Source organism: Alosa pseudoharengus, unplaced genomic scaffold (genome assembly GCF_046254945.1).
Source record: "Alosa pseudoharengus isolate Yale_2024_CS ecotype anadromous, Long Island Sound unplaced genomic scaffold, YU_APseudo_1.1 YU_APseudo_1.1_scf_1, whole genome shotgun sequence".
Classification (NCBI taxonomy): domain Eukaryota; kingdom Metazoa; phylum Chordata; class Actinopteri; order Clupeiformes; family Clupeidae; genus Alosa; species Alosa pseudoharengus.
Window position 1 is genome coordinate 25,144,984 of NW_027468564.1, and position 25,989 is coordinate 25,170,972.

The window sequence follows — 25,989 nt, forward strand, 5'->3', positions numbered from 1 at the left end:
TTGCACACACATTTCTGTGATTACGTTGAGTACATAGACTATGATTGAGTACGTAGACCAATTGTAAACTGGGTTGTGTTGTAACTGTGCGATTCAGTTCTGCACACGCCTGGACTCGAACCCGCGAAACAGACGCACCTTAGAACGGGAGTCGAGCGTGCTGATAATTGAGCTAAAAGCCCAGCCTATAAGCTTTCGTGTTAGCAGCATTATTGACTCTGTTGGCTCTCCTTCTTCAACAACCCACAACGGCGCCCCCCGTGTCGCGCAACTTTAATGCTTTGAATTACATTTCGAAGCAGTCACGTGGGTGTGTGTGAAACGAAGCTTCGGACGTCACTGATCACGTGATTATCACAAAACGAATCAAGCTCCGATACAAAGCTTCATTCCAAATTGGTTCATATCTTCGATACACGCTTCGAAGCAGGGGGTTCACGGGTAACATCACTACCGATTGGTACCAGAGGAATGTACGAAGTAAGGTGAGTGTTTGACTGAGGACTGAGGTAGTCTACAAATTAGTTAACAGTGTATGTATCTGTTGGTGTAGCCTACAATTTCTGGGGATTATATAAATCTCCAGATTTAACAAACCTTGAGATAAAAGCTAACCTCCGACCCAGGTAGCAAACAGACGTGTTGTACACGTTTTTTATCGGTGCTCTGTTGGTGTCAGACACGTTCAGAATTGGTTCAGAATAACGTTCATTTTTGGTAAAAGTGTAGGTTCCCGATTACGCTTTTTACACGTTCCAGAATAGTTCATATTAAGTGTCCAGTACGTTTTGTGCACGTTGCAAAAGGGTGTAAAAACACAATGTTGTGAAAAACACGTTCAATGAACGTGCAAATTAGATTTTTATTACGTGTACTGCACGTTGAGTTTGACACTTAAATTAAACGTGCGTGCTGATGCTTTGAATTTTATTTTGGCCTAGGCCTATATGCTTTATAATAGCATTTATGTGGCCAGTTATTCTAACTTCGATGGAAAAGGCATAACCAATGAATAATTGTAATAAATATAGCTATATTTATTTATTTAAAATAGCATCAGCGACTGTGACGGGCTTGGGCTTGATGTCGGACTTGGGCTGCCGTGGTGCCGCTCGAGGTCATCCAATGCTTGGCCTGCTGAAGTTTCTCTCTGAAACAATACAAACATATATGATGTAAGCTTATTTCTATGAGCAGTTTCTTTACTTCTTTACATAAAAATAGTGGATCAAAACAAAACAACAATGAGTGTAAACCGGAGAATCAACCTAGAGGATGAATTCCATGAATGGCTTTCATGGTAACGCTAGCTGCTACATTGTTTATGTTTTCACCGCCGTTGCGTTGCGAAGGGGTCTATAGCGCTAGCCTACAGCTAACAGAAGTAGCAAAGATCCTTGATTACTCCGCTTGAACCCTCTCTGGAAGTAGCCAAACTATTTTGGAAATAGTATTAAACTATAGTAATATTAGAGATCTACACTGCTGGTTAAGACATTGAATATAAGTAACTGAACATTGCTTATCAAATAAAACTGACTTGACTTGACTTATCAGACTCCGATTGGTTTTTATAAAAATGTAATTATCATGGTCTACATCACAGCATTCGATTCTACGTAGCAGCTAGCATTTTAACTGTCATTTACCAATGTAGTATGCTAGCAAGTAGCTCTGCTTACCTGAGCTTCGTGGTGAAAAGCATAACGTTGAGCACTGGCTTCACGTCGGTTTTCACTTCTGGATTGATCTTTGATATAAAATAACTTATTAGTATTGAATTTCATTACATTTATGAAAGAATTGAGCGATTTCAAAGTATTTAGTACCTTTTTTTCCTTTTGGACGTTAGGCTTGGGTTTCCTTCAGTGTCAAAGCGTAACGACAAACTGACGTTGGCATAACAACAGCTGACTATGGTGTGCGTGCACCACCCTGAGGTCAAACTGCTACAACATCTTTCATGCTGATAATGGCTAACCATTTCATATGGGTTACACCAGTGTTTTTCAACCTTTTTTGTGCCACGGCACACTTTTGACACTTAAAATGTCCCACGGCACACTAACATCCTGTGTGATTTAAATGTCATACTGACTAAAGACTAGTGAAAACAGCTTGTGTGTTATTTTGCACTATACAGTTAACAGTTCAATGTCAACGTCTAATTACTTCAAATCAATATCATACAGCAAAACCTCTCTTAACAGAATGTACTCGTGCTTTAAGAATAAAAAAATATAATTTTGTAATTGTCTACTCTCCTGCTATCTCCACACTTTCTTGGAGGTTTACAGGTACCTGGGTGGTACAGAAAAGGTATTTAAATAATACACTATAATTAACTAACTATCAAATCCTGTGCATTCTTGGCTAAATGTAGCAACAACTATTGTACACGAGTTCAAGTGCCGAATGTGTAGTAGGCTAGCTCAGCTTTCTCAAAATTCAAGTTGAGGCCCGGTCATGGCAGACTTTGAAGTTATAGGGCCCACCTACACATGCCCCCATCAAACCATTATTATGATTATCATTACAACAATTACTTTTATTATCCTATAGTTACACATGCAGTTTCATTTCAAAGCAGTCAATGTTTACAGTGCTATAGTTATAACATTGTTCACAAAAAGTTTGTGAAAACATGCACATCAGAGGACTGCTTTAGGCTACTAATGTAAGATATAATTAGAATAGTTAATTACTTAAGCATGGTTGCATTAGATCTAAAAACAACAGCAATTATATGAGTACTATTGTTTTGGGATGTTTCCCGCATGCAATCATCATACTCTGGTAGGCAAATGGAGAAAAAATGTACATGTTTTTTAATTAAATGCATCATGCATTCGACGAACGCTCACACCATAATTTAATTGTTTGCTCCATGTTTAATGACAACGAATTAGCAAGTATTTCTGTTCTTCCTGATTACCGTTTTTTTTCTGTCGGCCCGCAGTTGCGCAATCAATTGCGCACCGGGCTTATAATTTCACTCCGCGGACCAGCAGTCGCACAAATGCCGGTGTGCTCACAGTTTTGCCTCTGGTTAACATCAGACGTGTCTGACACGTTTCCCACACGTTTTCCCCTCGTTAGTATTTGGTGTAAAAATAACACCACACCAGCACCTTCATTCAATGTTGAAAGTAAGTGTCATATACGTGCGTGAAAAAACGTTGTGATTTTCACCCATTTTGAACGTGTAATTCACGTAGTTTTTTGGTTGGTGTAAATTGAAACCGAAATTGCATCTTCTGTTGGCGTTGGAATCGGTGCTAGATGCGTTGGGTTTTGCACGTATCTTTTGGCACCAGGTTACAACGTTCAATGGACGTTTTTAACATGGTTATTTGTACTGGTGCCAGAAAACAAGTTGAAAGAACGTACTAAACACGTCTGTTTTATTTGAAACCAAAATACAACCTAAATAAAACGTTTGTTTTGGTTCAAATAACGTGTTTTGCTGCTTGGGGAGTTGTCTGAACCTGTGGCGACTAAACCTGAGCTGTCGGTTCCAAAACACCGGTTCCAATTAGTTCAACCTAGAGTTCTGACGGCGAACTTAAAGTTGAAGTTGAAAGACATCATCATAGTCGGAACCATGAGTAAACCGGCGAAACAAGAGCACCGTATTTTTCACTTTTAGAAACGGTTAAACAGAAATTGGCAGATTTGTAAGATTTGCGTTTGCCGGTTCAATAAGTCATAGGCGAAATGTTTTCATGACATAATATACAGTTATATCTAACCGTAGTAAGGATAGCTTCACTCTCATTGAGCCTAGTGCTTCCAAAATCACAACACACATTCTACGGCCTCCCAGGCAACATACTACATCTGGGTCATTCCATGTCAATTCAACCAGGGCCCACGCACTTAGGTCTCAAAAAATTCTGAAAAAATTACCAGGTGTACCTATGTTACCCAGGAGACATACAAACATGTATTTTATGTAAGATCAATACTTTCCAAGATACAGCCAATTTTACAGGGGGGAGGGGGTGTCGATTTTGTCATTAAGTTAAAGTTAACCTCCTCCTCTTGGTTTTTAATGGACTTCCATTCCTGATTGAGTCACCTATGACTGACTATCTAGCCCTATATAATAATTAATCTTGACATGTCGACATTAAACTCGAAATTTCGACAATTAAGTTGAAATAGCATGTTGACTTTTATCTTGATGGTCCAGATTTGACTGTCGAGATTAAAGTTGAAATTTCCAAAATTATATCATCACATATGGCATTTCGTCTTTATTCTAGATTTGTCCATCAAGAGACAGTAGCTGCCAGTGAGTCCGGACAGTCAGTCAGCAACAAAATACCTTGTATAGAGGATTTGGTGAAATTGACTATTTCAAAATCGGGTTTAGCAACAAGGAAATCCTCGTTTTTTTTTTAGCCCAGAAACACAGTGTGCTGTGGAGCAGTTAGGAGCATTTCAAATTTAATGTTTAATCTTGTCATGACAGAATATTTATTTTTTTCTTCATGTTTGGCCCTTATAGGCTACTATAGGCCTAGTCTCCTCTTTATGGAAAATGATATTTTAACATTTTAGGCTAGTTTGTGTGGACGTCTACTTATTGGCATGGTTGTCAGTTGATGGACCGTGCATGAAGTGCTGTTGTGTCCTCTGTGTAGATCATGGATGAAAGTGGTCAGCAGCAGCATGTTGATATGATGAGTCACAAGCAAGCCTGCATTGACCTGGAGAAGGCAACTCAGTTTATCACTCAAGTATTGCAGGTAAGACATACACACACACACACACACACACACACACACACACACACACACAAAAGAGTGAAGACAATCAAACTCACAATTGATTTCAAACCATGCTCATTGTTGTTTAAATTTATGTTTTCATTATTCTCCAATTTATGTAGGCTACCATCTCATTTTTTTTCTCTTGATCTTCAATTTGATGACTTCGATGGAAATACTGTAGATGAAGCTTGTAAATCAAACAGAAATCATCTAGTATTGCCTTAATTTTATGACATATCCTCTTTTCGTCAATCTACTGTTTTGGTCTACTTTTCTACCTCATGCTCGAGCAGACATGAAGCTGACCTAAGCCTCGCTTGAATAAACGAATGCAAGATGCAGCTAACTTCAGTGAATGGAACGGCTTCAGCCCCAAGTGAAAGTCTACGCTAGTTCAAGCCAAGCTATTTCTGTTAAGCGCCACCTTCATTAGTGAGGATGATGGAATACCCCTCTGGGCAATTCTTCAGAATGTTAATTAGTGTGTGTGTGTGTGTGTGTGTGTGTGTGTGTGTGTGTGTGTGCAGCATGCAGTAGGTCGAAACCGGGAGCTTTGTGTATTGATCCGTTGTCTGGAGGAGAAGGATGTGGAGACTGGGCGGAGTCTAACAGAACTGGCAGAGTCAAACCACCTGCTGCAGGCGAAGATTGATGAACTACAGAAACGCCTGGAGGAAAAAGGCCACTCCCTTACACAAGCCAACCAGGTGTGTGTGTGTGTGTATGAGGAATTCCCCTTATTCACCCGGCGGCCATTACGAGGCTGAAGGGTACACTTGCGATTACACCTCAGTCCAGCAGATGGTGGTGGTAATGCACTCCGTTTGCAAACTGCCAAAAAAAAGCTCACCGAAAAAGAAGAAGGGTTCACTAGCCTGTTCTCCTTCTTCAGTGAGTTTTTTTTTTTTGGCAGTTTGCAAACGGAGTGCATTACCACCACCATCTGCTGGACTGAGGTGTAATAGCAAGTGTACCCCTCAGCCTTGTAATGGCCGCCGGGTGAATAAGGCAAATTGAGGTGATTCAGTCACCACATTCACTAAATACAATTTCACTCATTGCAAAACACTACATGAAAACGGGAGATGGCAGCACAGCAAGAATGAACAAAACTGTAAAATGATGGAACAAATTGTTTTATTTACAATAACAGCGATTGTCGGATGAGGTAGGGGAAACGCCACTGCTGGGGAATTGCCCCAATTACTAATTGCATGCATTGTAAGTGTGCATTGACAGGACAGGACAGTAGATACATTATTATGTGATCTAAAAACTACTGATATAAAAAGAAAAGAATGATGCATTTCTGATTATTTATTCATGACCGCATACATTATGCAGGTATAATAGCCTGTTTAAAGTAGCCTACTTCTATACTCTTAAAAGCTCTGCAACAAAAGATACAATTATTATTGATTTATTTATTTTTGGACAACTTAGTTAAGGCGGGAGGCGTGTGTTACTTAGGTAGCTCACTGTCCACATGACAAATGACTGTATTTATCTGTTGGGTGATTTCAGCTAGGGGTGTAAATCGGAGTCTTCATGACGATTCGATACAATATCGATTTCTTAAGCCAATGATTCGATTATTTTCGATACTTCAGAATTCCCCACGATACGATTCAATACTCAATATTTTTACATGATATCTATGAAGTTTCAAATAAATCAACAAAAGTTTGGAATGTAGGAGCAGGTATCTAAAGCCTTCGTTCTCTGTGACACAATTAAATACAGCCTCATGTCTTTGCATATAAAAAAAATGCAATGGCCTTGCAAAGTGCTCGACAACTTTTGAGTGAAAAACGTTGTCATTGATGTGGCAGGCTTAGAAGCCTGTGCTCTCGCCTTTAATACCATAGCGCCTTTTCAGGTGTGCGGATAGATTTGATGGCAACATCTCTTACCACTGCTTCATCTGTTTTTCTGAAGCCAAAATACTTCCACACCCATGACTTGACGCCAACTGGAGTGTGTAAAATTTCACTTTCATTGCCAGAACGCTCTAACGGTACCATCGCTCTTGAAAGTCAGACTCAACAAAACAATGTGTGAAACGTAATAACGAATGCGTCTGAAGTGGTGTGAAGTATAAGTGAAGTAGACAATAATGAGGTTAGTGCCACCCGCAGCTTAGGACTAGGTAGTGCGCTTACATCGGAGCCATAGACAGAAAAAGAAAGGTCGGAGCTAATGCTGAAAATAGATAGGCAAACAAACAGGTGGCAAAATAAACACATTAATCGATACTCTTGCGGACGAATCGATGCATTGAATCGTCGGCTGCATAATCGATGCATCGATACGAATCGATTAATATTTACACCCCTAATTTCAGCAGTCTTTGTGTGTGTGTTTACAGACTGTGGTTTTACTGAGGAATGAACTGAGGGACTTGTGTCAGCAGCTTCAGACGCAGCAGCGTAAAGAGAGGTACAGTGAGAGAGAGAGAGAGAGAGAGATGGTGGGGGGGTGTTATGACTGCCGTTATTCATGACTTCCACACACATGGACATGGCACACACACAAACACACACACACTCATAAGTTAACATAGACAAACACAGAAGCACACATACCCACAACAGCAAACACACAAACACACACACACTCATAAGTTAACATAGACAAACACAGAAGCACACATACCCACAACAGCAAACACACACACACACACACACACACACACACAAACACACACACACTCATAAGTTAACATAGACAAACACAGAAGTAGGCCTGTCGCGATATTCAATAAATCAATTAATCGCATATTAATTAAAATTATTCGATAATTTTTCTGGCCACGATAAATGCCATTTGCATGCTTGTTTGTTTTCCTCGTCTCTCTCTCCCTCTCGGGTCCTTAGAGTAACCATGAGTGAACCCTCATGTCAGTCACTTGTCAGTCGCATGGTGTGTGGGGAGGCGGAACTACTGGCGTAGCCTACCACAGAGTGCAGCTAAAGAGCCGCGTGAGAAGTATACCGGTAGGCACTAGGCAGAGAGAAAGCTAGTTGCAAGTTCGAATAGGCATAGATGGAATTGGTTTCTAAGCCAAACGTGATAGCTGCAGTGTGGGAGCATTTCGGATTTAAACCGAATGCCCGTGGTGAACCACTGAACGTGTACGAGTCGGTGTGTCGCATTTGTTGGAAAACAGTCGGCAACACAACAAACATGCATACCCAGATAACAAACATACACTGGGACGGAACTGGGCCACACCTACCACAACGTCCGGCACGGATCTGCATAATGGACCTGATCCGGCGTCCAAACGCACATCGGTCCAAAACTGGTCTGGATCCGTTTGACGGATCTGGTTCCAATAAGGGCTAAGACTGGCCCAGTTCCGTATGAGAGTCTGTGTTACTGACGTGTTCCAGATCTGCAATACGGGTCCGCTTATTGTGTGTGGTACGGACCCGTTTATCAGATATCAGCTGGCTTTATTTGACACGTGAAATGTGATTGGTAATTAGGCTAATTATCCTGAAAATCTGTTTGCTACACTACACATTAGCTAACAGGTTCGTTATCGGTTAACCCAGGCTAAAGTTCGTAACGTTTTCCCAACAGCTCAACTAATAAACATAAGCTAGGCTACAAACACAATAGGGGGGTAAAAAAAAACTTTACAAATAAGTGTCCTATTATTTTTTTTATTCAACAACCTGGCTGTAGAAGTGCAATCCCATGTTTAAATCGTGTTAATTCCACTGTTCCCATCGATATTCAGGCTGTCTTCCAGTCATCTCCATGGTCAATCTGAAACAACACAAAATAAACATTAGCCATTTATTCCTTTTGAAAAATAGGCTAAGACAATTACACTCGTTTTTTATCATAAGTGATCCTGTTAGCGTTATCACTGTTTTTTTCCAAAATAGGCTAGTTATTGTGAGTTATTTTGCTCAAGCTAAGCTAGTAGCCTATATTGCTGGAAAATAATAGTATAAACTTACAGGAGGCCTAAAGTTATCAATCGCTCGGCTGCTTGTTGTTGTCTCTGAATAAACCAACAGAGATAAAAAGCAGATAGCTTACCTTGTGAGCTGTGTCCTAGTCCAACCCCAGGCTGGCAAATCATGTCAAAAGATTGATAGTGCGCAAACCAAAGATCCTTGATTAACGTTACTGCTTGGACTTCTGCATGCGTGGCAAGAATATGGGGTTGTCTCATAGCACTGTTTGATCTGACACAAACAGCAATTGACTACTTTTACCACTGCTAGGTAATAATAAAAATAATGAAACGAGCGATCAATATTGAGCCAACTATATCTTCTTTTCCAGCCTTACTGTAGAAATGAAGGGGCCAAGGGAACATAGTGCACCCCCATGGCTTCTAAATTTGTGCCATTACAAAATACCTTTTTTTTTCTTTAGCAGCCAGTTGACAATAAAGTAGGGAAAGGACAGTCAATTTAGCAGAATCCGCACCTTAATTAATATCATTACCACCTGGGTCTGCTGTGAAAAAATGGTCATTCGGCTCATATCCGTATCACAGGTTTGGGCCAAATCAGTGTTTTGTATTTTAAACGCATTTCCTGACTTCCAGTTGAGTTGCGGAAATCGGACCTGGGACAAATCTGTAAACCGGTGATAAAACAGCATTACTAGCAGAGCTGAAATCTCTATCAGGAGCAGATCTGGCCCACAGCCAGATACCGTATGTCCGCTACAGGCGGATCTAAAGGCTTTTATGCGGATCCGGCCCAAAGGAAATTGCTATCTGGGTATGCATCTAAAACACAATCATCCGCTGCAGTTTTCCCAGTTGGGGAAAAAAAACACAACAAGTGGGCCGTCTTCCTCTTCCCGAGGAAAATTCTCAGAACGACAATATTATCGCTTATCGCAATAATTTCTGAGACAATTTATCGTCAAGCAAAATTTGTTATCGTGACAGGCCTACACAGAAGCACACATACCCACAACAGCAAACACACACACACACACACAAACACACACACACTCATAAGTTAACATAGACAAACACAGAAGCACACATACCCACAACAGCAGAAACACACATACCAACAAAAGGGATGGAGACATATTGACATGCGTGATTTATTTTTGCAGAGAGAATATGCAGAGCTGAGTGGCAGTCATATTTTGTGGGGTTGGGGGGGGGGGGATAGGCTATTAAGTTACAACTGAGTTTACAAACCATGCGCAGACGGGAACGCATCTTGATGCGTTGTCAGAGCCCCATTACAAACTTGTCTGATCCAGCAAGGAATATGTGAATGCAGCCCCTATGCATTTAGCCTATTAAACAGTGGAAGCTAATTTTTGCCGCGGACGCATCGCGAATAGCGCTGGAATAGCCTCTATGTCTGTGTGACTGCAGATAGATGCGTCTGAAATGTCTGCTGGAATGTGAGCCCGGCGAGGAGAGATGCTTAATTGATGTCACAGGTGGGCTAGTTGAAACTTTCAACTTCTGTCAGAAAAAGACGTTGAGATTGGCAACGTAGCATAGGCTGTTGTTAAAGTTAGCGATATTGGACAGAAATATAGACATAACGAGTTCATTTGATGAAGAATACGTGCAGTTTGAGCCATCTAGATCGACAAAAGGTGAAGCAAATAGGCATACTGTATCAGTCGCCTATAGCAAAGGGACAAAAAAATGTGAATAACTAAATAGTTGAATTAAAAGCTCCAGGCGGATCTAAAGGCTTTTATGCGGATCCGGCCCAAAGGAAATTGCTATCTGGGTATGCATCTAAAACACAATCATCCGCTGCAGTTTTCCCAGTTGGGGAAAAAAAACACAACAAGTGGGCCGTCTTCCTCTTCCCGAGGAAAATTCTCAGAACGACAATATTATCGCTTATCGCAATAATTTCTGAGACAATTTATCGTCAAGCAAAATTTGTTATCGTGACAGGCCTACACAGAAGCACACATACCCACAACAGCAAACACACACACACACACACAAACACACACACACTCATAAGTTAACATAGACAAACACAGAAGCACACATACCCACAACAGCAGAAACACACATACCAACAAAAGGGATGGAGACATATTGACATGCGTGATTTATTTTTGCAGAGAGAATATGCAGAGCTGAGTGGCAGTCATATTTTGTGGGGTTGGGGGGGGGGGGGGATAGGCTATTAAGTTACAACTGAGTTTACAAACCATGCGCAGACGGGAACGCATCTTGATGCGTTGTCAGAGCCCCATTACAAACTTGTCTGATCCAGCAAGGAATATGTGAATGCAGCCCCTATGCATTTAGCCTATTAAACAGTGGAAGCTAATTTTTGCCGCGGACGCATCGCGAATAGCGCTGGAATAGCCTCTATGTCTGTGTGACTGCAGATAGATGCGTCTGAAATGTCTGCTGGAATGTGAGCCCGGCGAGGAGAGATGCTTAATTGATGTCACAGGTGGGCTAGTTGAAACTTTCAACTTCTGTCAGAAAAAGACGTTGAGATTGGCAACGTAGCATAGGCTGTTGTTAAAGTTAGCGATATTGGACAGAAATATAGACATAACGAGTTCATTTGATGAAGAATACGTGCAGTTTGAGCCATCTAGATCGACAAAAGGTGAAGCAAATAGGCATATTGTATCAGTCGCCTATAGCAAAGGGACAAAAAAATGTGAATAACTAAATAGTTGAATTAAAAGCTCCTAAACTGGGCTGGTGCGTTTTGTCGAGTTCAGAGACAAAAGTAGTGTTTGACATGGTAATGCTGTCTTTTAAGAAACGTTCAGTAACCTATTCAGATCACTGTCCTGTGTCGACAGGGTACAGTTTAACATGTGAACACTGTTCACACAACTTTATTGGTTGGTTAAACACACTAGCACAATGCCACAATCTGTATGTAGCCAAGGCTGAAGGTTAAAACATTTCAAACCAATTTTACAAAATAAAGCCTACCCTACCCAAGTTTATTTATTACCTGGTTTGGTCCAACAAATATTCAGACTTATCTTATTCAGACTTATTCTAATAGTCTACAATGAAGTGTCCTTTAGGCCTATGAAATCTTCAGCCACAAAGAAAGAAAGAAAGAAAGAAAGAAAGAAAGAAAGAAAGAAAAAAAGAAAAAAGTCACTCATGTAGATTACTGAGGAGGAGAGGAGGGCCAGACTGAAGCATGTTGCCAAACAGCGCAAGCGGGCCCCTTCACACTTTGGCCCAAGCCAAAAACAAGAAATAAGGGTTTTTTTTTTGTTGTAAAAATTAGTCATTTTGTAGTTTGTTTTCTTTATAAATCTTTGGTTTTAGGCAACTTCATACTCATGAACATACATTCAGCAACAATGTCATCAAAAGAAAAGGGAGTCCAAGGCACTCTTCAAAAAGTTATAAAAAGCCTTTATTTAAACATGGCTATTTTTTAAAAAACTAGATCTGGGCAGACACCCACGCGTAGCGGCACATAGCCTTCTTCAGGGTATACTGCACGTACAAACAATTGCCTCTTTTGAGGTTAACTAATGACATACACCTGGACAGCACAGGTAATGAATTCACATAGTTCTCAGGTAAACACTACATACAAGAGTCAGTAGGTGGCCCCACAGGTGTCACAAGGCAGTGAATAGCCAGGTAAAGAAAAAAAGAAGAAAATAACCACTAGGTGGCAGCATATTTAGGTTAGGACAGACATCAATACTTGTAAGTGAAAAGTCATTACAGATAAGGACTAAAATCTATCTCCTCATTTAATCCAGGGTATGTCATGGCCTGCAGAGTATATATGTAGAAAGTTTCCCTTTGCTTTCATATAAAACCTCTTGCCCAACAGCTCCCTTCTTATATACAGGATACTACCCATGTCTTAAAGATTTTGAATGATATAACTGTTTCTGATGATTCTTATCTGGTCACTATGGATGTAGAATCTTAATACACAAATATTACTCATGACGATGGACTGAAAGCTTTAAACTACTTCTTAACCAACAGGTCTGCAGACTGCTTACCTCCATCTGATTTCCTAATTAAACTCACTGAATAGACATTGAAAAATAACATCTTTTTGTTTCAAGACCAATTATATATTCAGGTATGTGGCACTGCCATGGGGGCATGTTTTGCCCCTAATTATGCCAATCTTTTCCTAGGCCTATGGGAGAAGGAATATGTTTACAATAATGTCTACAGTGATAAGATAAAATGGTATGGGAGGTACATTGATGATGTTTGCCTAATTTGGACTGGTTCTGAAGACGAGTTGTTTATGTTTCATGATATGTTGAATAATAATGACAGAAATGTTAAACTGTCGATGGAACATTCAAAGACAACTATTAACTTTTTAGATCTAACTATCTCAAAAGGACTGGATGGCCGGCTCTACACTACAGTTTTTCGCAAAATCACTGATAGAAACACTATGTTAAGAGCAGATAGTTTTCACCCAGTCTGGTTAAAAAACAACATACCTTTTGGACAATTCCAACGTCTGAGACGTATATGCGATTCAGACCAAGAGTATGAGAAGCAGGCCAAAATCATGTCTCATCGCTCAAAGTACTAAATACTGGAATTATCCTTTAAGGTGAAAATATTGCATGGTGTACCTTTAACCACCCGCTCACTCACACCTATTAACACTCTTTTTTGATGGGCTTGTCTCACACTCATCATGTTCACCTATTAACACTCAATTTTGATGGGCTTGTTTCGTACTCGTCTCGTGTTCACCTATTAACACTCAATTTTGATGGGCTTGTCTCGTACTCGTCTCGTGTTCACCTATTAACACACAAGTGTGATGGGCTTGTCTCGTACTCGTCTCGTGTTCACCTATTAACACTCAATTTTGATGGGCTTGTCTCGTACTCGTCTCGTGTTCACCTATTAACACTCAATTTTGATGGGCTTGTCTTGTACTCGTCTCGTGTTCAGAGTCAGATGGTCTCTCCTGAGGGTCAGAAGCTGTTTGAGGCTCCAGTCTCTTGCAATAAAGAAGAAGAGGCTGAGGAAGAGGAGAATGAGGAAGAGGAGGAGGAGGATTATGGCCATGGAGAGTCCAGTCAGTCTGGTAAGCAGATACACACACACACACACACACAACACACACACCACACACACCCACACACCACACACAACACACACACTAATGTCCTGTGTTGAATATCCACTGAGTGCAACATAATTGTACTGTATTATGCTGGAGGATTACATGTGAATACATTTCCATTTTTCTGCTTTTGCAGTAACGTTAGAGATAACTGACCCCAGATCAGAGCTGTTCCAGGTACGGTGTTTGTTACATATACACATCATGTCAAACACATGGATATGTGTCAGCTTGCTTGGCACACACACAATCACACACGCGCACACACACTCTGATGGTTTTGTTTACTTCTCAGACTCAGCAGGAGCCGTGTGGTGGTCTGGTCCTTGCAGTTAAAGAAGAAGATGGTGAAAGTGGATGTGGGGAGCGGAGAGGCTCTGGCAAGGAGAGCATAGGTGAAAAGAGCAACACACATACACAACACACGAACGCATACACACACACACACACACACACACACACACACACACACACACACAGACAGACACACAGACACACAGACACACAGACACACAGACACACAGACACACAGACACACAGACACACAGACACACAGACAGACAGACAGACAGACTGACACACACATACACACACATACACACACACACACACACACATGACTAATATGACGTCAGAGTTCAAATGTATCATCATATTCATTTATGTAGATAGACTGGACCTGTCCCACATTTTCTGGCCAGCACGTGTCTTTATTGCAGTGGTTTCAAAAACTAGCATGTTAGCTACCATTAACTCATTATTATTGCACATTATGGAAGTAAAAACTCCCTTAACTGTTAATAAAATAAAAAAAACGCCCTGGCCAACTATTTTTGTTAAAAAGGAAGCGTAGTCTGTTCACACTAAGTGTCTTCTTTGTTTGCGTCTGCAGTAGAAGAATCCGTCCTCAGAGCAGAATACCCTGTCTCTTCAGCTGAAGACATCAAAACTGAACAGGTCCAGGTACAGTGGTGAAAGTCTATGATGTTTGTAATGTCTAGTATAGTTATCCACTGTTAAAATCACATCTTTATTTAATTAGCCAAACTAATACTAATATTATAGTAAAATCAAATGAGTAAAAGGTACAATATACAGGTTTAGGTATTTTTGGCAAGTGTAGAGCTCCCTCTAGAGTCGCAATGTATTGATATGTTACTCTGCTATTGTAAATAGTAAACTTCTCGTGACTTATCCCCTATACACAATGCAAATGCTTTTGTTGTGGAGGTGAAGGATTAGCAACAGGCAAACACTATCTCCAAAGAGCTAGATCTACTGACAAGGTAATGTTTCACGATTCTCATGAGATTTGTTGGGTGCCGCTTTTGTTTTGTCTCGTACTCGTCTCGTGTTCAGAGTCAGATGGTCTCTCCTGAGGGTCAGAAGCTGTTTGAGGCTCCAGTCTCTTGCATTAAAGAAGAGGAGAATGAGGAAGAGGAGGAGGAGGATTATGGCCATGGAGAGTCCAGTCAGTCTGGTAAGCAGACACACACACACACACACACACACACACACACCACACACAACACACACACTAATGTCCTGTGTTGAATATCCACTGAGTGCAACACAATTGTACTGTATTATGCTGGAGGATTAAATGTGAATACGTTTCCTTTTTTTCTGCTTTTGCAGTATCGTTAGAGATAACTGACCCCAGATCAGAGCTGTTCCAGGTACGGTGTTTGTTACATATACACATCATGTCAAACACATGGATATGTGTCAGCTTGCTTGGCACACACACAATCACACGCGCACACTAGGGGTGGGCGATATGGACAAAAAATAATATCTCAATATTTTTTGTGATTTTGATGATAACGATAATTAGTCGATATCCTTTAAAAAAATGTTTTGTTAAAGTCTGAGTTACTTTACCGCTAATTATTTATGAATAGCATCATTACAATAATAACCAATAACCTAACCTGTGACTTTTTAACCAAATCAACCAATGCATTGTCACTCTATGACACATTTCCAATTCTGCCCCCACTTGGGTGTGTGGCAATGACATGGTCTAGCCAGCTACATTAGAGAAGATGAATAGGCCTAACAGTTTCCCAAGAGAAAGTCTGAGGCTAAAGTTCCTTTCAAACCTTTACATAGGATTCACTGTAAAACTAAGCAGACCAACAGAGTACATATCAGTTATTTCCTTCTATGTTTTGTTTATGAGCACTAGCCTTCCAAGAGGCTACCATTCCAAGTTACAGAATAGAAACTAATGCGTTAGCTTATGGCTAATGTATATGAGAAATCCCATAGAGATGCTAACGTTAGCATAATCGGTAAACGTAGATATTTACATTTACTTCAGTCCATTTACAAAAGAGTTACTTGAGAATAGTTCTTTGTTTACAACTGACTATTAAAATACTCAAAGGCTAATGTTTTCTCTCCATATAATACCGTGTAGGAAAAAACGTGACTGTCTCATAAATGCTACTTGAACAGATACTTGACAAAAGTAGCCGCATAAAATCCCAAGTAGGCTACTCTCGCTGCACAAAATAAACATTAGGCGTGCGTGGGACAATGTTGTGACCCACTAGTGATCACGTGACACTTGCTCTGCTGCAGCCAGGGGCTTCTCCCACATACACCTGCTGGGAATGTATGAGTCTTCAATGCGTGATTTCGAGTGTTTTTTCCCCATAAGTAATTTAAATACTCGATAATGTCAAATTGCACATCGTTAAAACAACAATCACGATATTATCGTAGACGATATATATCGCCCACCCCTAGCACACACACTCTGATGGTTTTGTTTACTTCTCAGACTCAGCAGGAGCCGTGTGGTGGTCTGGTCCTTGCAGTTAAAGAAGAAGATGGTGAAAGTGGATGTGGGGAGCGGAGAGGCTCTGGCAAGGAGAGCATAGGTGAAAAGAGCAACACACATACACAACACACAAATGCATACACACACACACACACATATGACTAATATGACGTCAGAGTTCAAATGTATCATCATATTCATTTGTGTAGATAGACTGGACCTGTCCCAAATTTTCTGGCCAGCACGTGTCTTTATTGCAGTGGTTTCAAAAACTAGCATGTTAGCTACCATTAACTCATTATTATTGCACATTATGGAAGTAAAAACTCCCTTAACTGTTAATAAAAAAAAAAACGCCCTGGCCAACTATTTTTGTCAAAAAGGAAGCGTAGTCTGTTCACACTAAGTGTCTTCTTTGTTTGTGTCTGCAGTAGAAGAATCCGTCCTCAGAGCAGAATACCCTGTCTCTTCAGCTGAAGACATCAAAACTGAACAGGTCCAGGTACAGTGGTGAAAGTCTATGATATTTGTAATGTCTAGTATAGTTATCCACTGTTAAAATCACATCTTTATTTAATTAGCCAAACTCATACTAATATTACAGTAAAATCAAATGAGTAAAAGGTACAATATACAGGTTTAGGTATTTTTGGCAAGTGTAGAGCTCCCTCTAGAGTCGCAATGTATTGATATGTTACTCTGCTATTGTAAATAGCAAACTTCTCGTGACTTATCCCCTATACACAATGCAAATGCTTTTGTTGTGGAGGTGAAGAATTAGCAACAGGCAAAAACTATCTCCAAAGAGCTAGATCGATCTACTGACAAGGTAATGTTTCACGATTCTCATGAGATTTGTTGGGTGCCGCTCTTGGTTGTTGCATGGTTGGTTTTCTCGGTAGGGACTCACTACGTCTATGCTGTATAGCTATGCTAGGTGAACAATTTCCCTATTACAAGTTAGTTTACCATCAAATTGGCTTTGTAAAGATGAAAATCTTGCATAATGTACCTTTAAGGCAAGAACTACATCAAGCTTAAACTCTGAAGAAGAAGGCATTCTGATGTATGAACTTGTAAGTGGCCTTGGCTGAATTTGCCTGGGAAGAAAATGTATTCTGAGAAAAAAGAAAATCTTATAAAGAAATAAATATTTTTTAACGAAAACACAATTATTGGCACCCCTAGAAAATCATACATACAAAATCTAACAGAAGCATTTCCCTATCTAATTTTAACTTTGTTAAGTTAATCAGAGTGTCTGTGAACTTTCAGAGGTAGTTCATTACTTTGTTTTTCACTAAGGTATGAAAATAAAGTCACACAGATGCTAAATTGTCTTGTCATTTTTCAACATCAGAAAGACAAGAGAATACACTAAATTCAAATAAAAAGAAATTGTGTTGACATTTGTAAGTCAGTGAATGTCTATAAAAACTAGGTACTTTGTTGAAAATGCCTATATTTACTAGCCTGACGTAGTCATACTCAATTCTAGTCAGAATATGAGTCTGATACTGCTCCATTGGGACATAATTATGGGGCGTGTTTTAACCGATACAGGGGGGGAATGCCTCTGCACTCAATTGGATAGACCTAACCAATCAGAGCAATGAAATAGCTTACCGTGAGGCAGGGCTCCAGAGTGCGACCAATTTGGTCGCATATGCGACCTAATTTTTCAAAAGTGCAACTAAAAAAAATTGGAGGTCGCACCGGTGCGACCAGCTATTCGAGAGAGGAAAAAGTGTCCGCATTGAAACTCTACCTTTGGTTCAATAACAGACACATATTTGGCCAATATCGTGGTTTAAACAAATCACAGATAGTGAAGGGCGGGACCCAGTGCCTGTGTGTAAATTTGAAAATGCAAACCGATAAGACTAGCCCGAGATGATGATCAAGTTTATCGTTGCCTACGATAGGCCTAGTGAAACTTCCCTTCACCAAGTTCAGTCCGAAATAATTATTCACCAGAAAAATAGTTTGAACGTAAACCCGACGTACAGGAATGCCACTTGCACCAAATTTATAGGAGTCATTGCAGATGAAAAGACGTCTTAAAATTGCGAACAATGCATACAAGGCCTTCCCGAACGACAGAGATACAGATATCGCCGAAAAGGAGTGCGTCATTGACCGCAGTTACATGCAGGGAGTAACCCGGTTTTCAACAGCAATATTCGTTTTGCGCGCGAGTTGTGTAAACTCATTCTGATGGCATCAATCAATTTAATCCGGTATTTGGCGCAAACCGAATATCGCTGCTACATTTAAAGCCCGAATATTCTCTGCATGTATAACTGTGGTCATTGTGTACGGTGAATTGAATGGACACATTTAGATTGAGCATGGCCTAAAGATCATGAAGGATAGTATGTAAGACATTGAGCCATGAGATGTGCAGTGTGAAGCCCTTAAAAGGCGTGCACTGTTAACTTACTCACTGTTTTTATTTAATTCATCTTGAGATGTTTTAAGTTTAAATTTCAGCTCAGTGAAGCACTTAAAGCACCAACACTTCATTAAGTTACTTTTCTTGTAGAAGTTTAAATCATAAGTCATAGGACAACCTATATAGGACAATAACTAAGGAAGAAAAGTGAACCTGCTGCGGTGTTAAATGCGATGTGGTTGAAAATTGGGTGCACCTAACTTTTGTGCTGGTGCACCTAAGAAAAAAAGTTAGGCGCACCAGTGCAACCAGTGCAAAAAGTTAGTCTGGAGCCCTGCCGTGAGGTGTAGGAAGAAAACACACGAACCATCCTTCTCCATAAATGCCTTAACTTTGTTTTCTGGTCTTTTGTAAAAGTTAGTGGCGTCTATAACTCATAGCCTACAACACTCATTAGCGAAATATAAGAGATACGTAAGACTAGTAGGGTAGGCTATTAGGGAAAAACGGATAGCCTATAGCCCCTCTGTTTTTAAAAATAATTCTGTTCAACACTGATATGCTACAAACATGTTAAACAGCTGGGAAAGGCTGTTGCAAATCCCTCGAACAGGTGGTCAATCAGAGATTTCAAATGAACGAGGGAACATGTCACAATGCAACAGCACTGTTTTCCCTTGATGAAAGTGAAACCACGAGTTTTCCCACATCTCAACTTTGGCCAAAGTTTTCAAAAATCATCGTTTTCAGTGATAAAACCTCATTAAATAATATGCATTTTCCATATGGGGTCTTAAAAGCCATGTATCCTTCTAGCCACAGTGTTTTTGTTTCAAACATAAGCTTAATCTAAGTTTATGTTTGAACGACGACGTGATAGACTAGGCGCTGTTGCTCACCTGTCCATCATCGTAAAGCCCAATTTGATTGGTCCACCTGATTTAGGGCGAGCATACTTGCTCCACAATGCAGCAATGCCAGACCGAACTTCCCGACCTCAAATGTTGTGGGCGGGATTAAGTTGAGATGTGGGAAAACTCGTGGTTTCACTTTCATCAAGGGAAAACAGCGCTGTTGCATTGTGACATGTTCCCTTGTTCACATCTCAACTAAGCACCCAGGCTATATATTTACAGTTTAAACAATGATTAAAAGGTTCTAATCAACTGAAAATGTGACAAACATGCTTGGACAAAGACCCATGGTTATCTCTCCCCCATTTACAGTATATGGAGGATGATAAGATAGGCAAAAAATTCCATAAGGACCACTATTGGAGAGTTACAATCTTCAAAAGTGACCTCACTGCTAGCTTATTTAGAGTGCATGCTAGGTAAACGCCTGTCCAGTCCTTTAATTACCAATGTAAATGGCAGGAGTCACCGAATGGTACAGTGACTTTGTCTGGAAGTGCGCTCTTTGGCTAGGAACACTTTAGGTGTGTTTGGCATACATAGAAGAATGACTTTACTGAAAAGAACCCCATGCTTAATGAGAATTATGGTGGACAGGCTGTGCTATTGTGGGGCTGTTATTATTCTCAAAGGCCTTGGGAATCTAATTAAAGTGCCTGGTATCACAAACAACATGAAAAACCTGAAAATGTTTTAAACAAAATCTGTCAATCTCTGCCAAGATACTAAACGTTGGTCATGATTGGATCGATCAAAACAAATATGGTTTACTGAACGCAAAATCAAGCTTCGGCCATTGCCATCTCAGCCCCCTGGAAATTTTGTAAAGACCAACAGTCTTAAATCTCTTGCTTTGTATTCTCCAACTCTATGGGGTGTCATAGGTGAATATTACAAGCTGTTTTATTGGAAAAGGGAGGCTTAAGAAGTAGAGATGCACCGATAGATCGGCTGGTGACCGGAATCGGCCGATTTTCACGTGATCGGCCATGACCGGCGACCTGCCGGTCAGTCTGAGACATGCCGATTTTATGCCGGTCAAATGCACTCGTGCGCCGCAATTGTAACAACACCCAGAGTTTGCAAAGTTTGAAGAAGCTAGCAACCAACACTCAGGGCTGGATGTAGGGCTACAAAGAAAGCGCTAATAGGCTACTGAGTTTTTCTATGCAGCAAACGCTGTGCTTTGCCATTGGCCTACTGCGTGGAATTTACTAAGCTGTCACTTCATTAGGCTACGTAAACATCGCTCATCACCGCCCGTCACTGCCGCTAATTGCGTGCCCACAGCTGAACAGAGATAACCGATTGCGACATTAAAAATAATCAAAGTTTAGCGATCATAGGCTACATAATAAGATGTCAACAAGCAGGGACAGTAGCCCTAGTAGTTCTACTCCACTTAAAAAAAAAATACTCAAAGTATTTACTGCACGTAGACTAAGGCTATGCCTTAAAATACCCTAGTCTAGCAGATTGAGAAGTGGATGTCGTGAAGTGAACAAACGATAGCCTATTAGAAAGGCAAAAAAAGTTGCTTTTGACATAGTAGCCTACAATGAAGAAAATTGATGCTCTGAATACTGAATCAGCCGTCTCTGAAAGTTTATTTAGCCTAATTGATGCATTTAACCGGAATTTGGATTTAATTTTTTCACCGCAAAACAGACGTGCACTGTTTTCATATATGGTGGAGCACCTAATCGCTATTAGCACTTCTCCCCTGTTGATTGCGTGATAGCCTAGGCTACTACCATTTTTCCCTCGCCCTCCCATAAATTCATCAATGCATTTGAAAATATGACATGGTAGCATGTTCAAATGTAGGCCTATCATGAAAATTGTTCTTATATATTTAGTTGGATATTGGATGTGAGAAGAATAAAATGGGTGTTCCATAACTTAACTTAATCCATAATTTGATACTGCAGCTGAAGTTAGACTTGAAGAAGAATCTGTCTGCTCACCGGTTCCATTTTTTAACAGCCATTTCATTATTGATAAGTTGATTACATGCCTATATTAACATGCTCTATCAAAGAAAAGATAGAAATTAACTATTTGTGTTTGTGCTGTAAAATGGTTAGAAGAAATGAAATCGGAATCGGCTAAAATCGGTATCGGCAGGTCAAACTCTATGAAAAATCGGATATCGGTATCGGCCCAGAAAATTGCAATCGGTGCATCTCTATTAAGAAGGTATTATAAGCAGGTGTGCCAATAATTGTGAGCAACATGTTTTTGTTAAAAAATTGGAGGAGTTGTATAGTGTTGGGCACGACAGGAGTTAGTTCTCCACAATCGGCAATGTGGCAGATAGTGTAAGTATAAGTATATATACTTTTTTGATCCCGTGAGGGAAATTTGGTCTCTGCTTTTAACCCAATGGTGAATTAGTGAAACACAAACAGCACACAGTGAACACACAGTGAGGTGAAGCACACACTAATCCCGGCGCAGTGAGCTGCCTGCTACAATGGCGGCGCTCGGGGAGCAGTGAGGGGTTAGGTGCCTTGCTCAAGGGCACTTCAGCCGTGGCCCACTGGTCGGGGCTCGAACCGGCAACCCTCCGGTTACAAGTCCAGAGTGCTAACCAGTAGAGATACAAGCTGGGCTACATTTGAGGTATTTACAGTACCCTCCAGAATTATTGGCACCTTTGGTAATGTTGACTAAAAACAGGCTTCCCTTCAAGGTTGGATTTTTCCTATTTGTTTTTATTGTGAGATTACAATAAATCACCAACAGATTATTTTTTATACCAGATTTTAGTCAACTTTAGCATGGGGTGCCAATAATATTGGAGGGTACTGTATGTAAGATGAATACAGTACATGTCTGAAGTATTTATTTAGGATGAGTTAGGGGCCAGTTATCAGACAACCTAATGCTAACAGTAAGGTGCTGCATTTAACCAACTGGCTCAAGTTACCTCTTTTTCTCCTTCTGTGTGTGTTAGGAAGAGGAGGATGAATCCCACTTGGCTCCAGTGTTCAGCTCTGAAGCTGCCTCATCCACCCTCTCCCTTGCAGACCCCCTGCATCTGGTCCAATTAAGCAGGGTGTCCGTGAAGTTGGTGGACTGCTGCAGGACAGGACAGCATGGGACAGAGAAGAACAGAGAAGGAGAACAGCAGAAGAGTCGTAAGATAATTCAAAAAAGAAAAATTTCACTTCATTGTTAGTCTATATCAAAAGTGGTGGTTCACTTTGTGCGAATTATGCTATTTTCTGAAAATAGAATAAGCCTACAATCAAGTAATTTTACACCACAACCTACCACTCATACAAATGTAGTTCAAAACGAAGGCTAAGTTTCTGCCAGTGACTGCCATAGAAGGCCATTTCCCTTGTCAGGCCAGCTATCGCTAGGAAAGGTGGCTGACAATTTGAGTGTGAAGCTAATTATTACTTAGCTGCTAACACTACCGCCACCACTGCACACAACTGCGAACCTAGAAACATACCTGACGTCCTACTAAATCCTCGGTTATCGCTTAATCAAGTTATGAACTTACTCGACGTAATACCAATCTTATCAAACTAGCTAGAGTTAAACCTAACGTCCTCTCTATACGTAGCAGCTATGAGTTTGTTGCTAATCGATGACAGGTAAAGCCAGCTTGGTTGCTTACTTGATTAACTAGCCAAGTCGTTAAAAACAGACTTCACACAATCCATTCGAATAAAAAACACAAATTAATTGTAACTTACTTTGGGTGTGGTAGGAAAATGTCCGTTTCGTCATAGTTTGTTGGATGAAGCAGACGCCAAGAATGTAAACTTTCTTGAAAAGAATTGAGATATGCTTGAAAGCAGTGTGGTCGAAAGCGATTAGTCATAGGATGTGTAGTTTAGGGAGCGCCAGATTGTATGCTTAGAAGCTGACGTTGCAGGTGGACCCACACCTGATTACTTTACGACCCTTCTAAATGAGCCCCCTTTGTGATGTCATAGAGAGAAAACATTTTAATCCCCTATTTCTCAAAAAGTATAAACTTTTCAAAAAATCTAAAAAGATTACTCTTGGCCAATTCCAGACCTACACAACGGTTATTTCAACAAGTCTGTACGTTAAGCGATTATAGCCGCATTCATTTTTGAAAAGGTAAAAAGAAAAGGTAAAAAGAAGAAGCCAGGAGATATCAAGATAGTGGATTCCATCCACTATAATTAGTGGGTCACACAGTCACATTGATTTGAGGACTTAATTTATTTGTAAACATAGGTAAGTACAGACGTGTACACACATTTGATTCCATTTCCATTCCATTTATGAATTATTTATTCCATTTTCCATTCCATTTATGACAGACGTTTATTAAAACATGACTAGTACATCTTCAGATATATATCCGGACATCGGACCAGCATGAGAAAAGGAAACCATGAAAACCCTGGTATGGATCTATTTCATGGCTTATTTAATGTGTTGTGTTTTCCCAGTGAAACGGACAGGATTATGCACTTCATCCTCCATGGCCCCTTCAGAGAGTCCCACGTCCAGCTGGACCCTGCAAAAAGAGCCGAAGGAGTCTGGAAGATTGTCCCGTCCTCTGCGTAAACACAGCTCCCAGCTCAAGTTGTGTAATTACACTCACACAAGAGAGAAGCTACACTGCTGTAAACTGTGCGGCAAAAGTTTCAGTCATGCTGGAAATCTCAGAGTTCACCAGCGAGTACACACCGGAGAGAGGCCGTACAAATGCACTCAGTGTGGCAAGAGTTTCAGTGCAGTAGGACATCTCAAAGATCACCAACGAATGCATACTGGAGAGAGGCCGTACAAATGCACTCAGTGTGGCAACAGTTTCAGTGTAGTAGGAAATCTCAAAGTTCACCAGCGAGTACACACCGGAGAGAGGCCGTATAAATGCACTCAGTGTGGCAAGAGTTTTTTTCAAAAGGTACATCTCAAAGATCACCAACGAATGCATACTGGAGAGATGCCGTATAAATGCACTCAGTGTGGCAAGAGTTTTTTTCAAAAGGGACATCTCAAAAGACACCAACGAATGCATACTGGAGAGAGGCCGTATAAATGCACTCAGTGTGGCAAGAGTTTCAGTCAAGCGGGAGCTCTCAAAGTTCACCAACGAATGCATACTGGAGAGAGGCCGTATAAATGCACTCGGTGTGGCAAGAGTTTCAGTCAAGCGGGAGCTCTCAAAGTTCACCAACGAATGCATACTGGAGAGAGGCCGTATAAATGCAGTCAGTGTGGCAAGAGTTTCAGTCAATCGGGAGCTCTCAAAGTTCACCAACGAATGCATACTGGAGAGAGGCCGTATAAATGAACTAAGTGTGGCAAGAGTTTCAATGTAAATGGAAATCTCAAAAGACACCAGCACATTCACACAGGAGAGAGGCCGCACCAATGCACTCAGTGTGGCAAACGTTTCAGTCAAATAAAATAATTCAAAAGACATCAGTGCATTCACACAGGAGAGAGGCCGCACCAGAGTTGCAGTGAAAAGAGAATGTAAAAGCTTGTTCACATTTTAAAAGCAGGTGTGTTTACCTGGGCACATCTAATCCAATTACAATTGGATTCATGACTCAGTTGGAATAAAATTACTGTTCTGAAACTGATAGTTCTGGTTCTTGATTATGATCAGTGTTGGGAAAGATACTTTCAAAACGTATTCCGTTACAGAATACATGCCCAAAAATGTCATTTGTAGCGTATTCTGTTACGTTACTCAATCTGAGTAACGTATTCTGAATACTTGGATTACTTCCGCATTGAATTGCATTTTATAAGTGTAGGAATGCGGCCATCATATCCTGCTTACGAAACAGGCCTATTCTGGTGTGTTCTTGTTCCAAATGGCTGAATGTGTTAGGCCCACAGGTATATTCACAAAACCTTGAATATATCACCATGGGACTTCATTACTTACATAATTTCCCCTGATAACCTTAAGTTTTAATAAATAGATAAGCTTGTTTTGTGCGTTCAGGAGAAATGTAGTTTACAGATGCAAACAGAGGGTATTCCAAAAAAAGATGATCAAACCAAAATC

General features: G+C 40.5%; 1 protein-coding gene and 1 long non-coding RNA gene across 2 annotated transcripts; both read left to right on the forward strand.

Moving 5' to 3' along the window:
* The first annotated feature begins 473 nt into the window (after positions 1-473).
* Positions 474-5,343, forward strand: LOC143123905 (uncharacterized). Its single transcript, XR_012986948.1, has 3 exons — positions 474-485; positions 4,650-4,754; positions 5,306-5,343. It is a non-coding gene; the product is annotated as an uncharacterized LOC143123905 (long non-coding RNA).
* A 9,954-nt stretch (positions 5,344-15,297) lies between these two features.
* Positions 15,298-25,551, forward strand: LOC143123583 (uncharacterized). The gene is made up of 6 exons (XM_076285004.1): positions 15,298-15,344; positions 15,503-15,543; positions 16,656-16,755; positions 17,087-17,157; positions 22,924-23,107; positions 24,410-25,551. Exon 6 carries the CDS (start codon positions 24,442-24,444, stop codon positions 25,258-25,260), a length of 819 nt encoding a protein of 272 aa, XP_076141119.1. The 5' UTR covers positions 15,298-15,344; positions 15,503-15,543; positions 16,656-16,755; positions 17,087-17,157; positions 22,924-23,107; positions 24,410-24,441; the 3' UTR covers positions 25,261-25,551.
* The last annotated feature ends 438 nt before the right edge of the window (positions 25,552-25,989 follow it).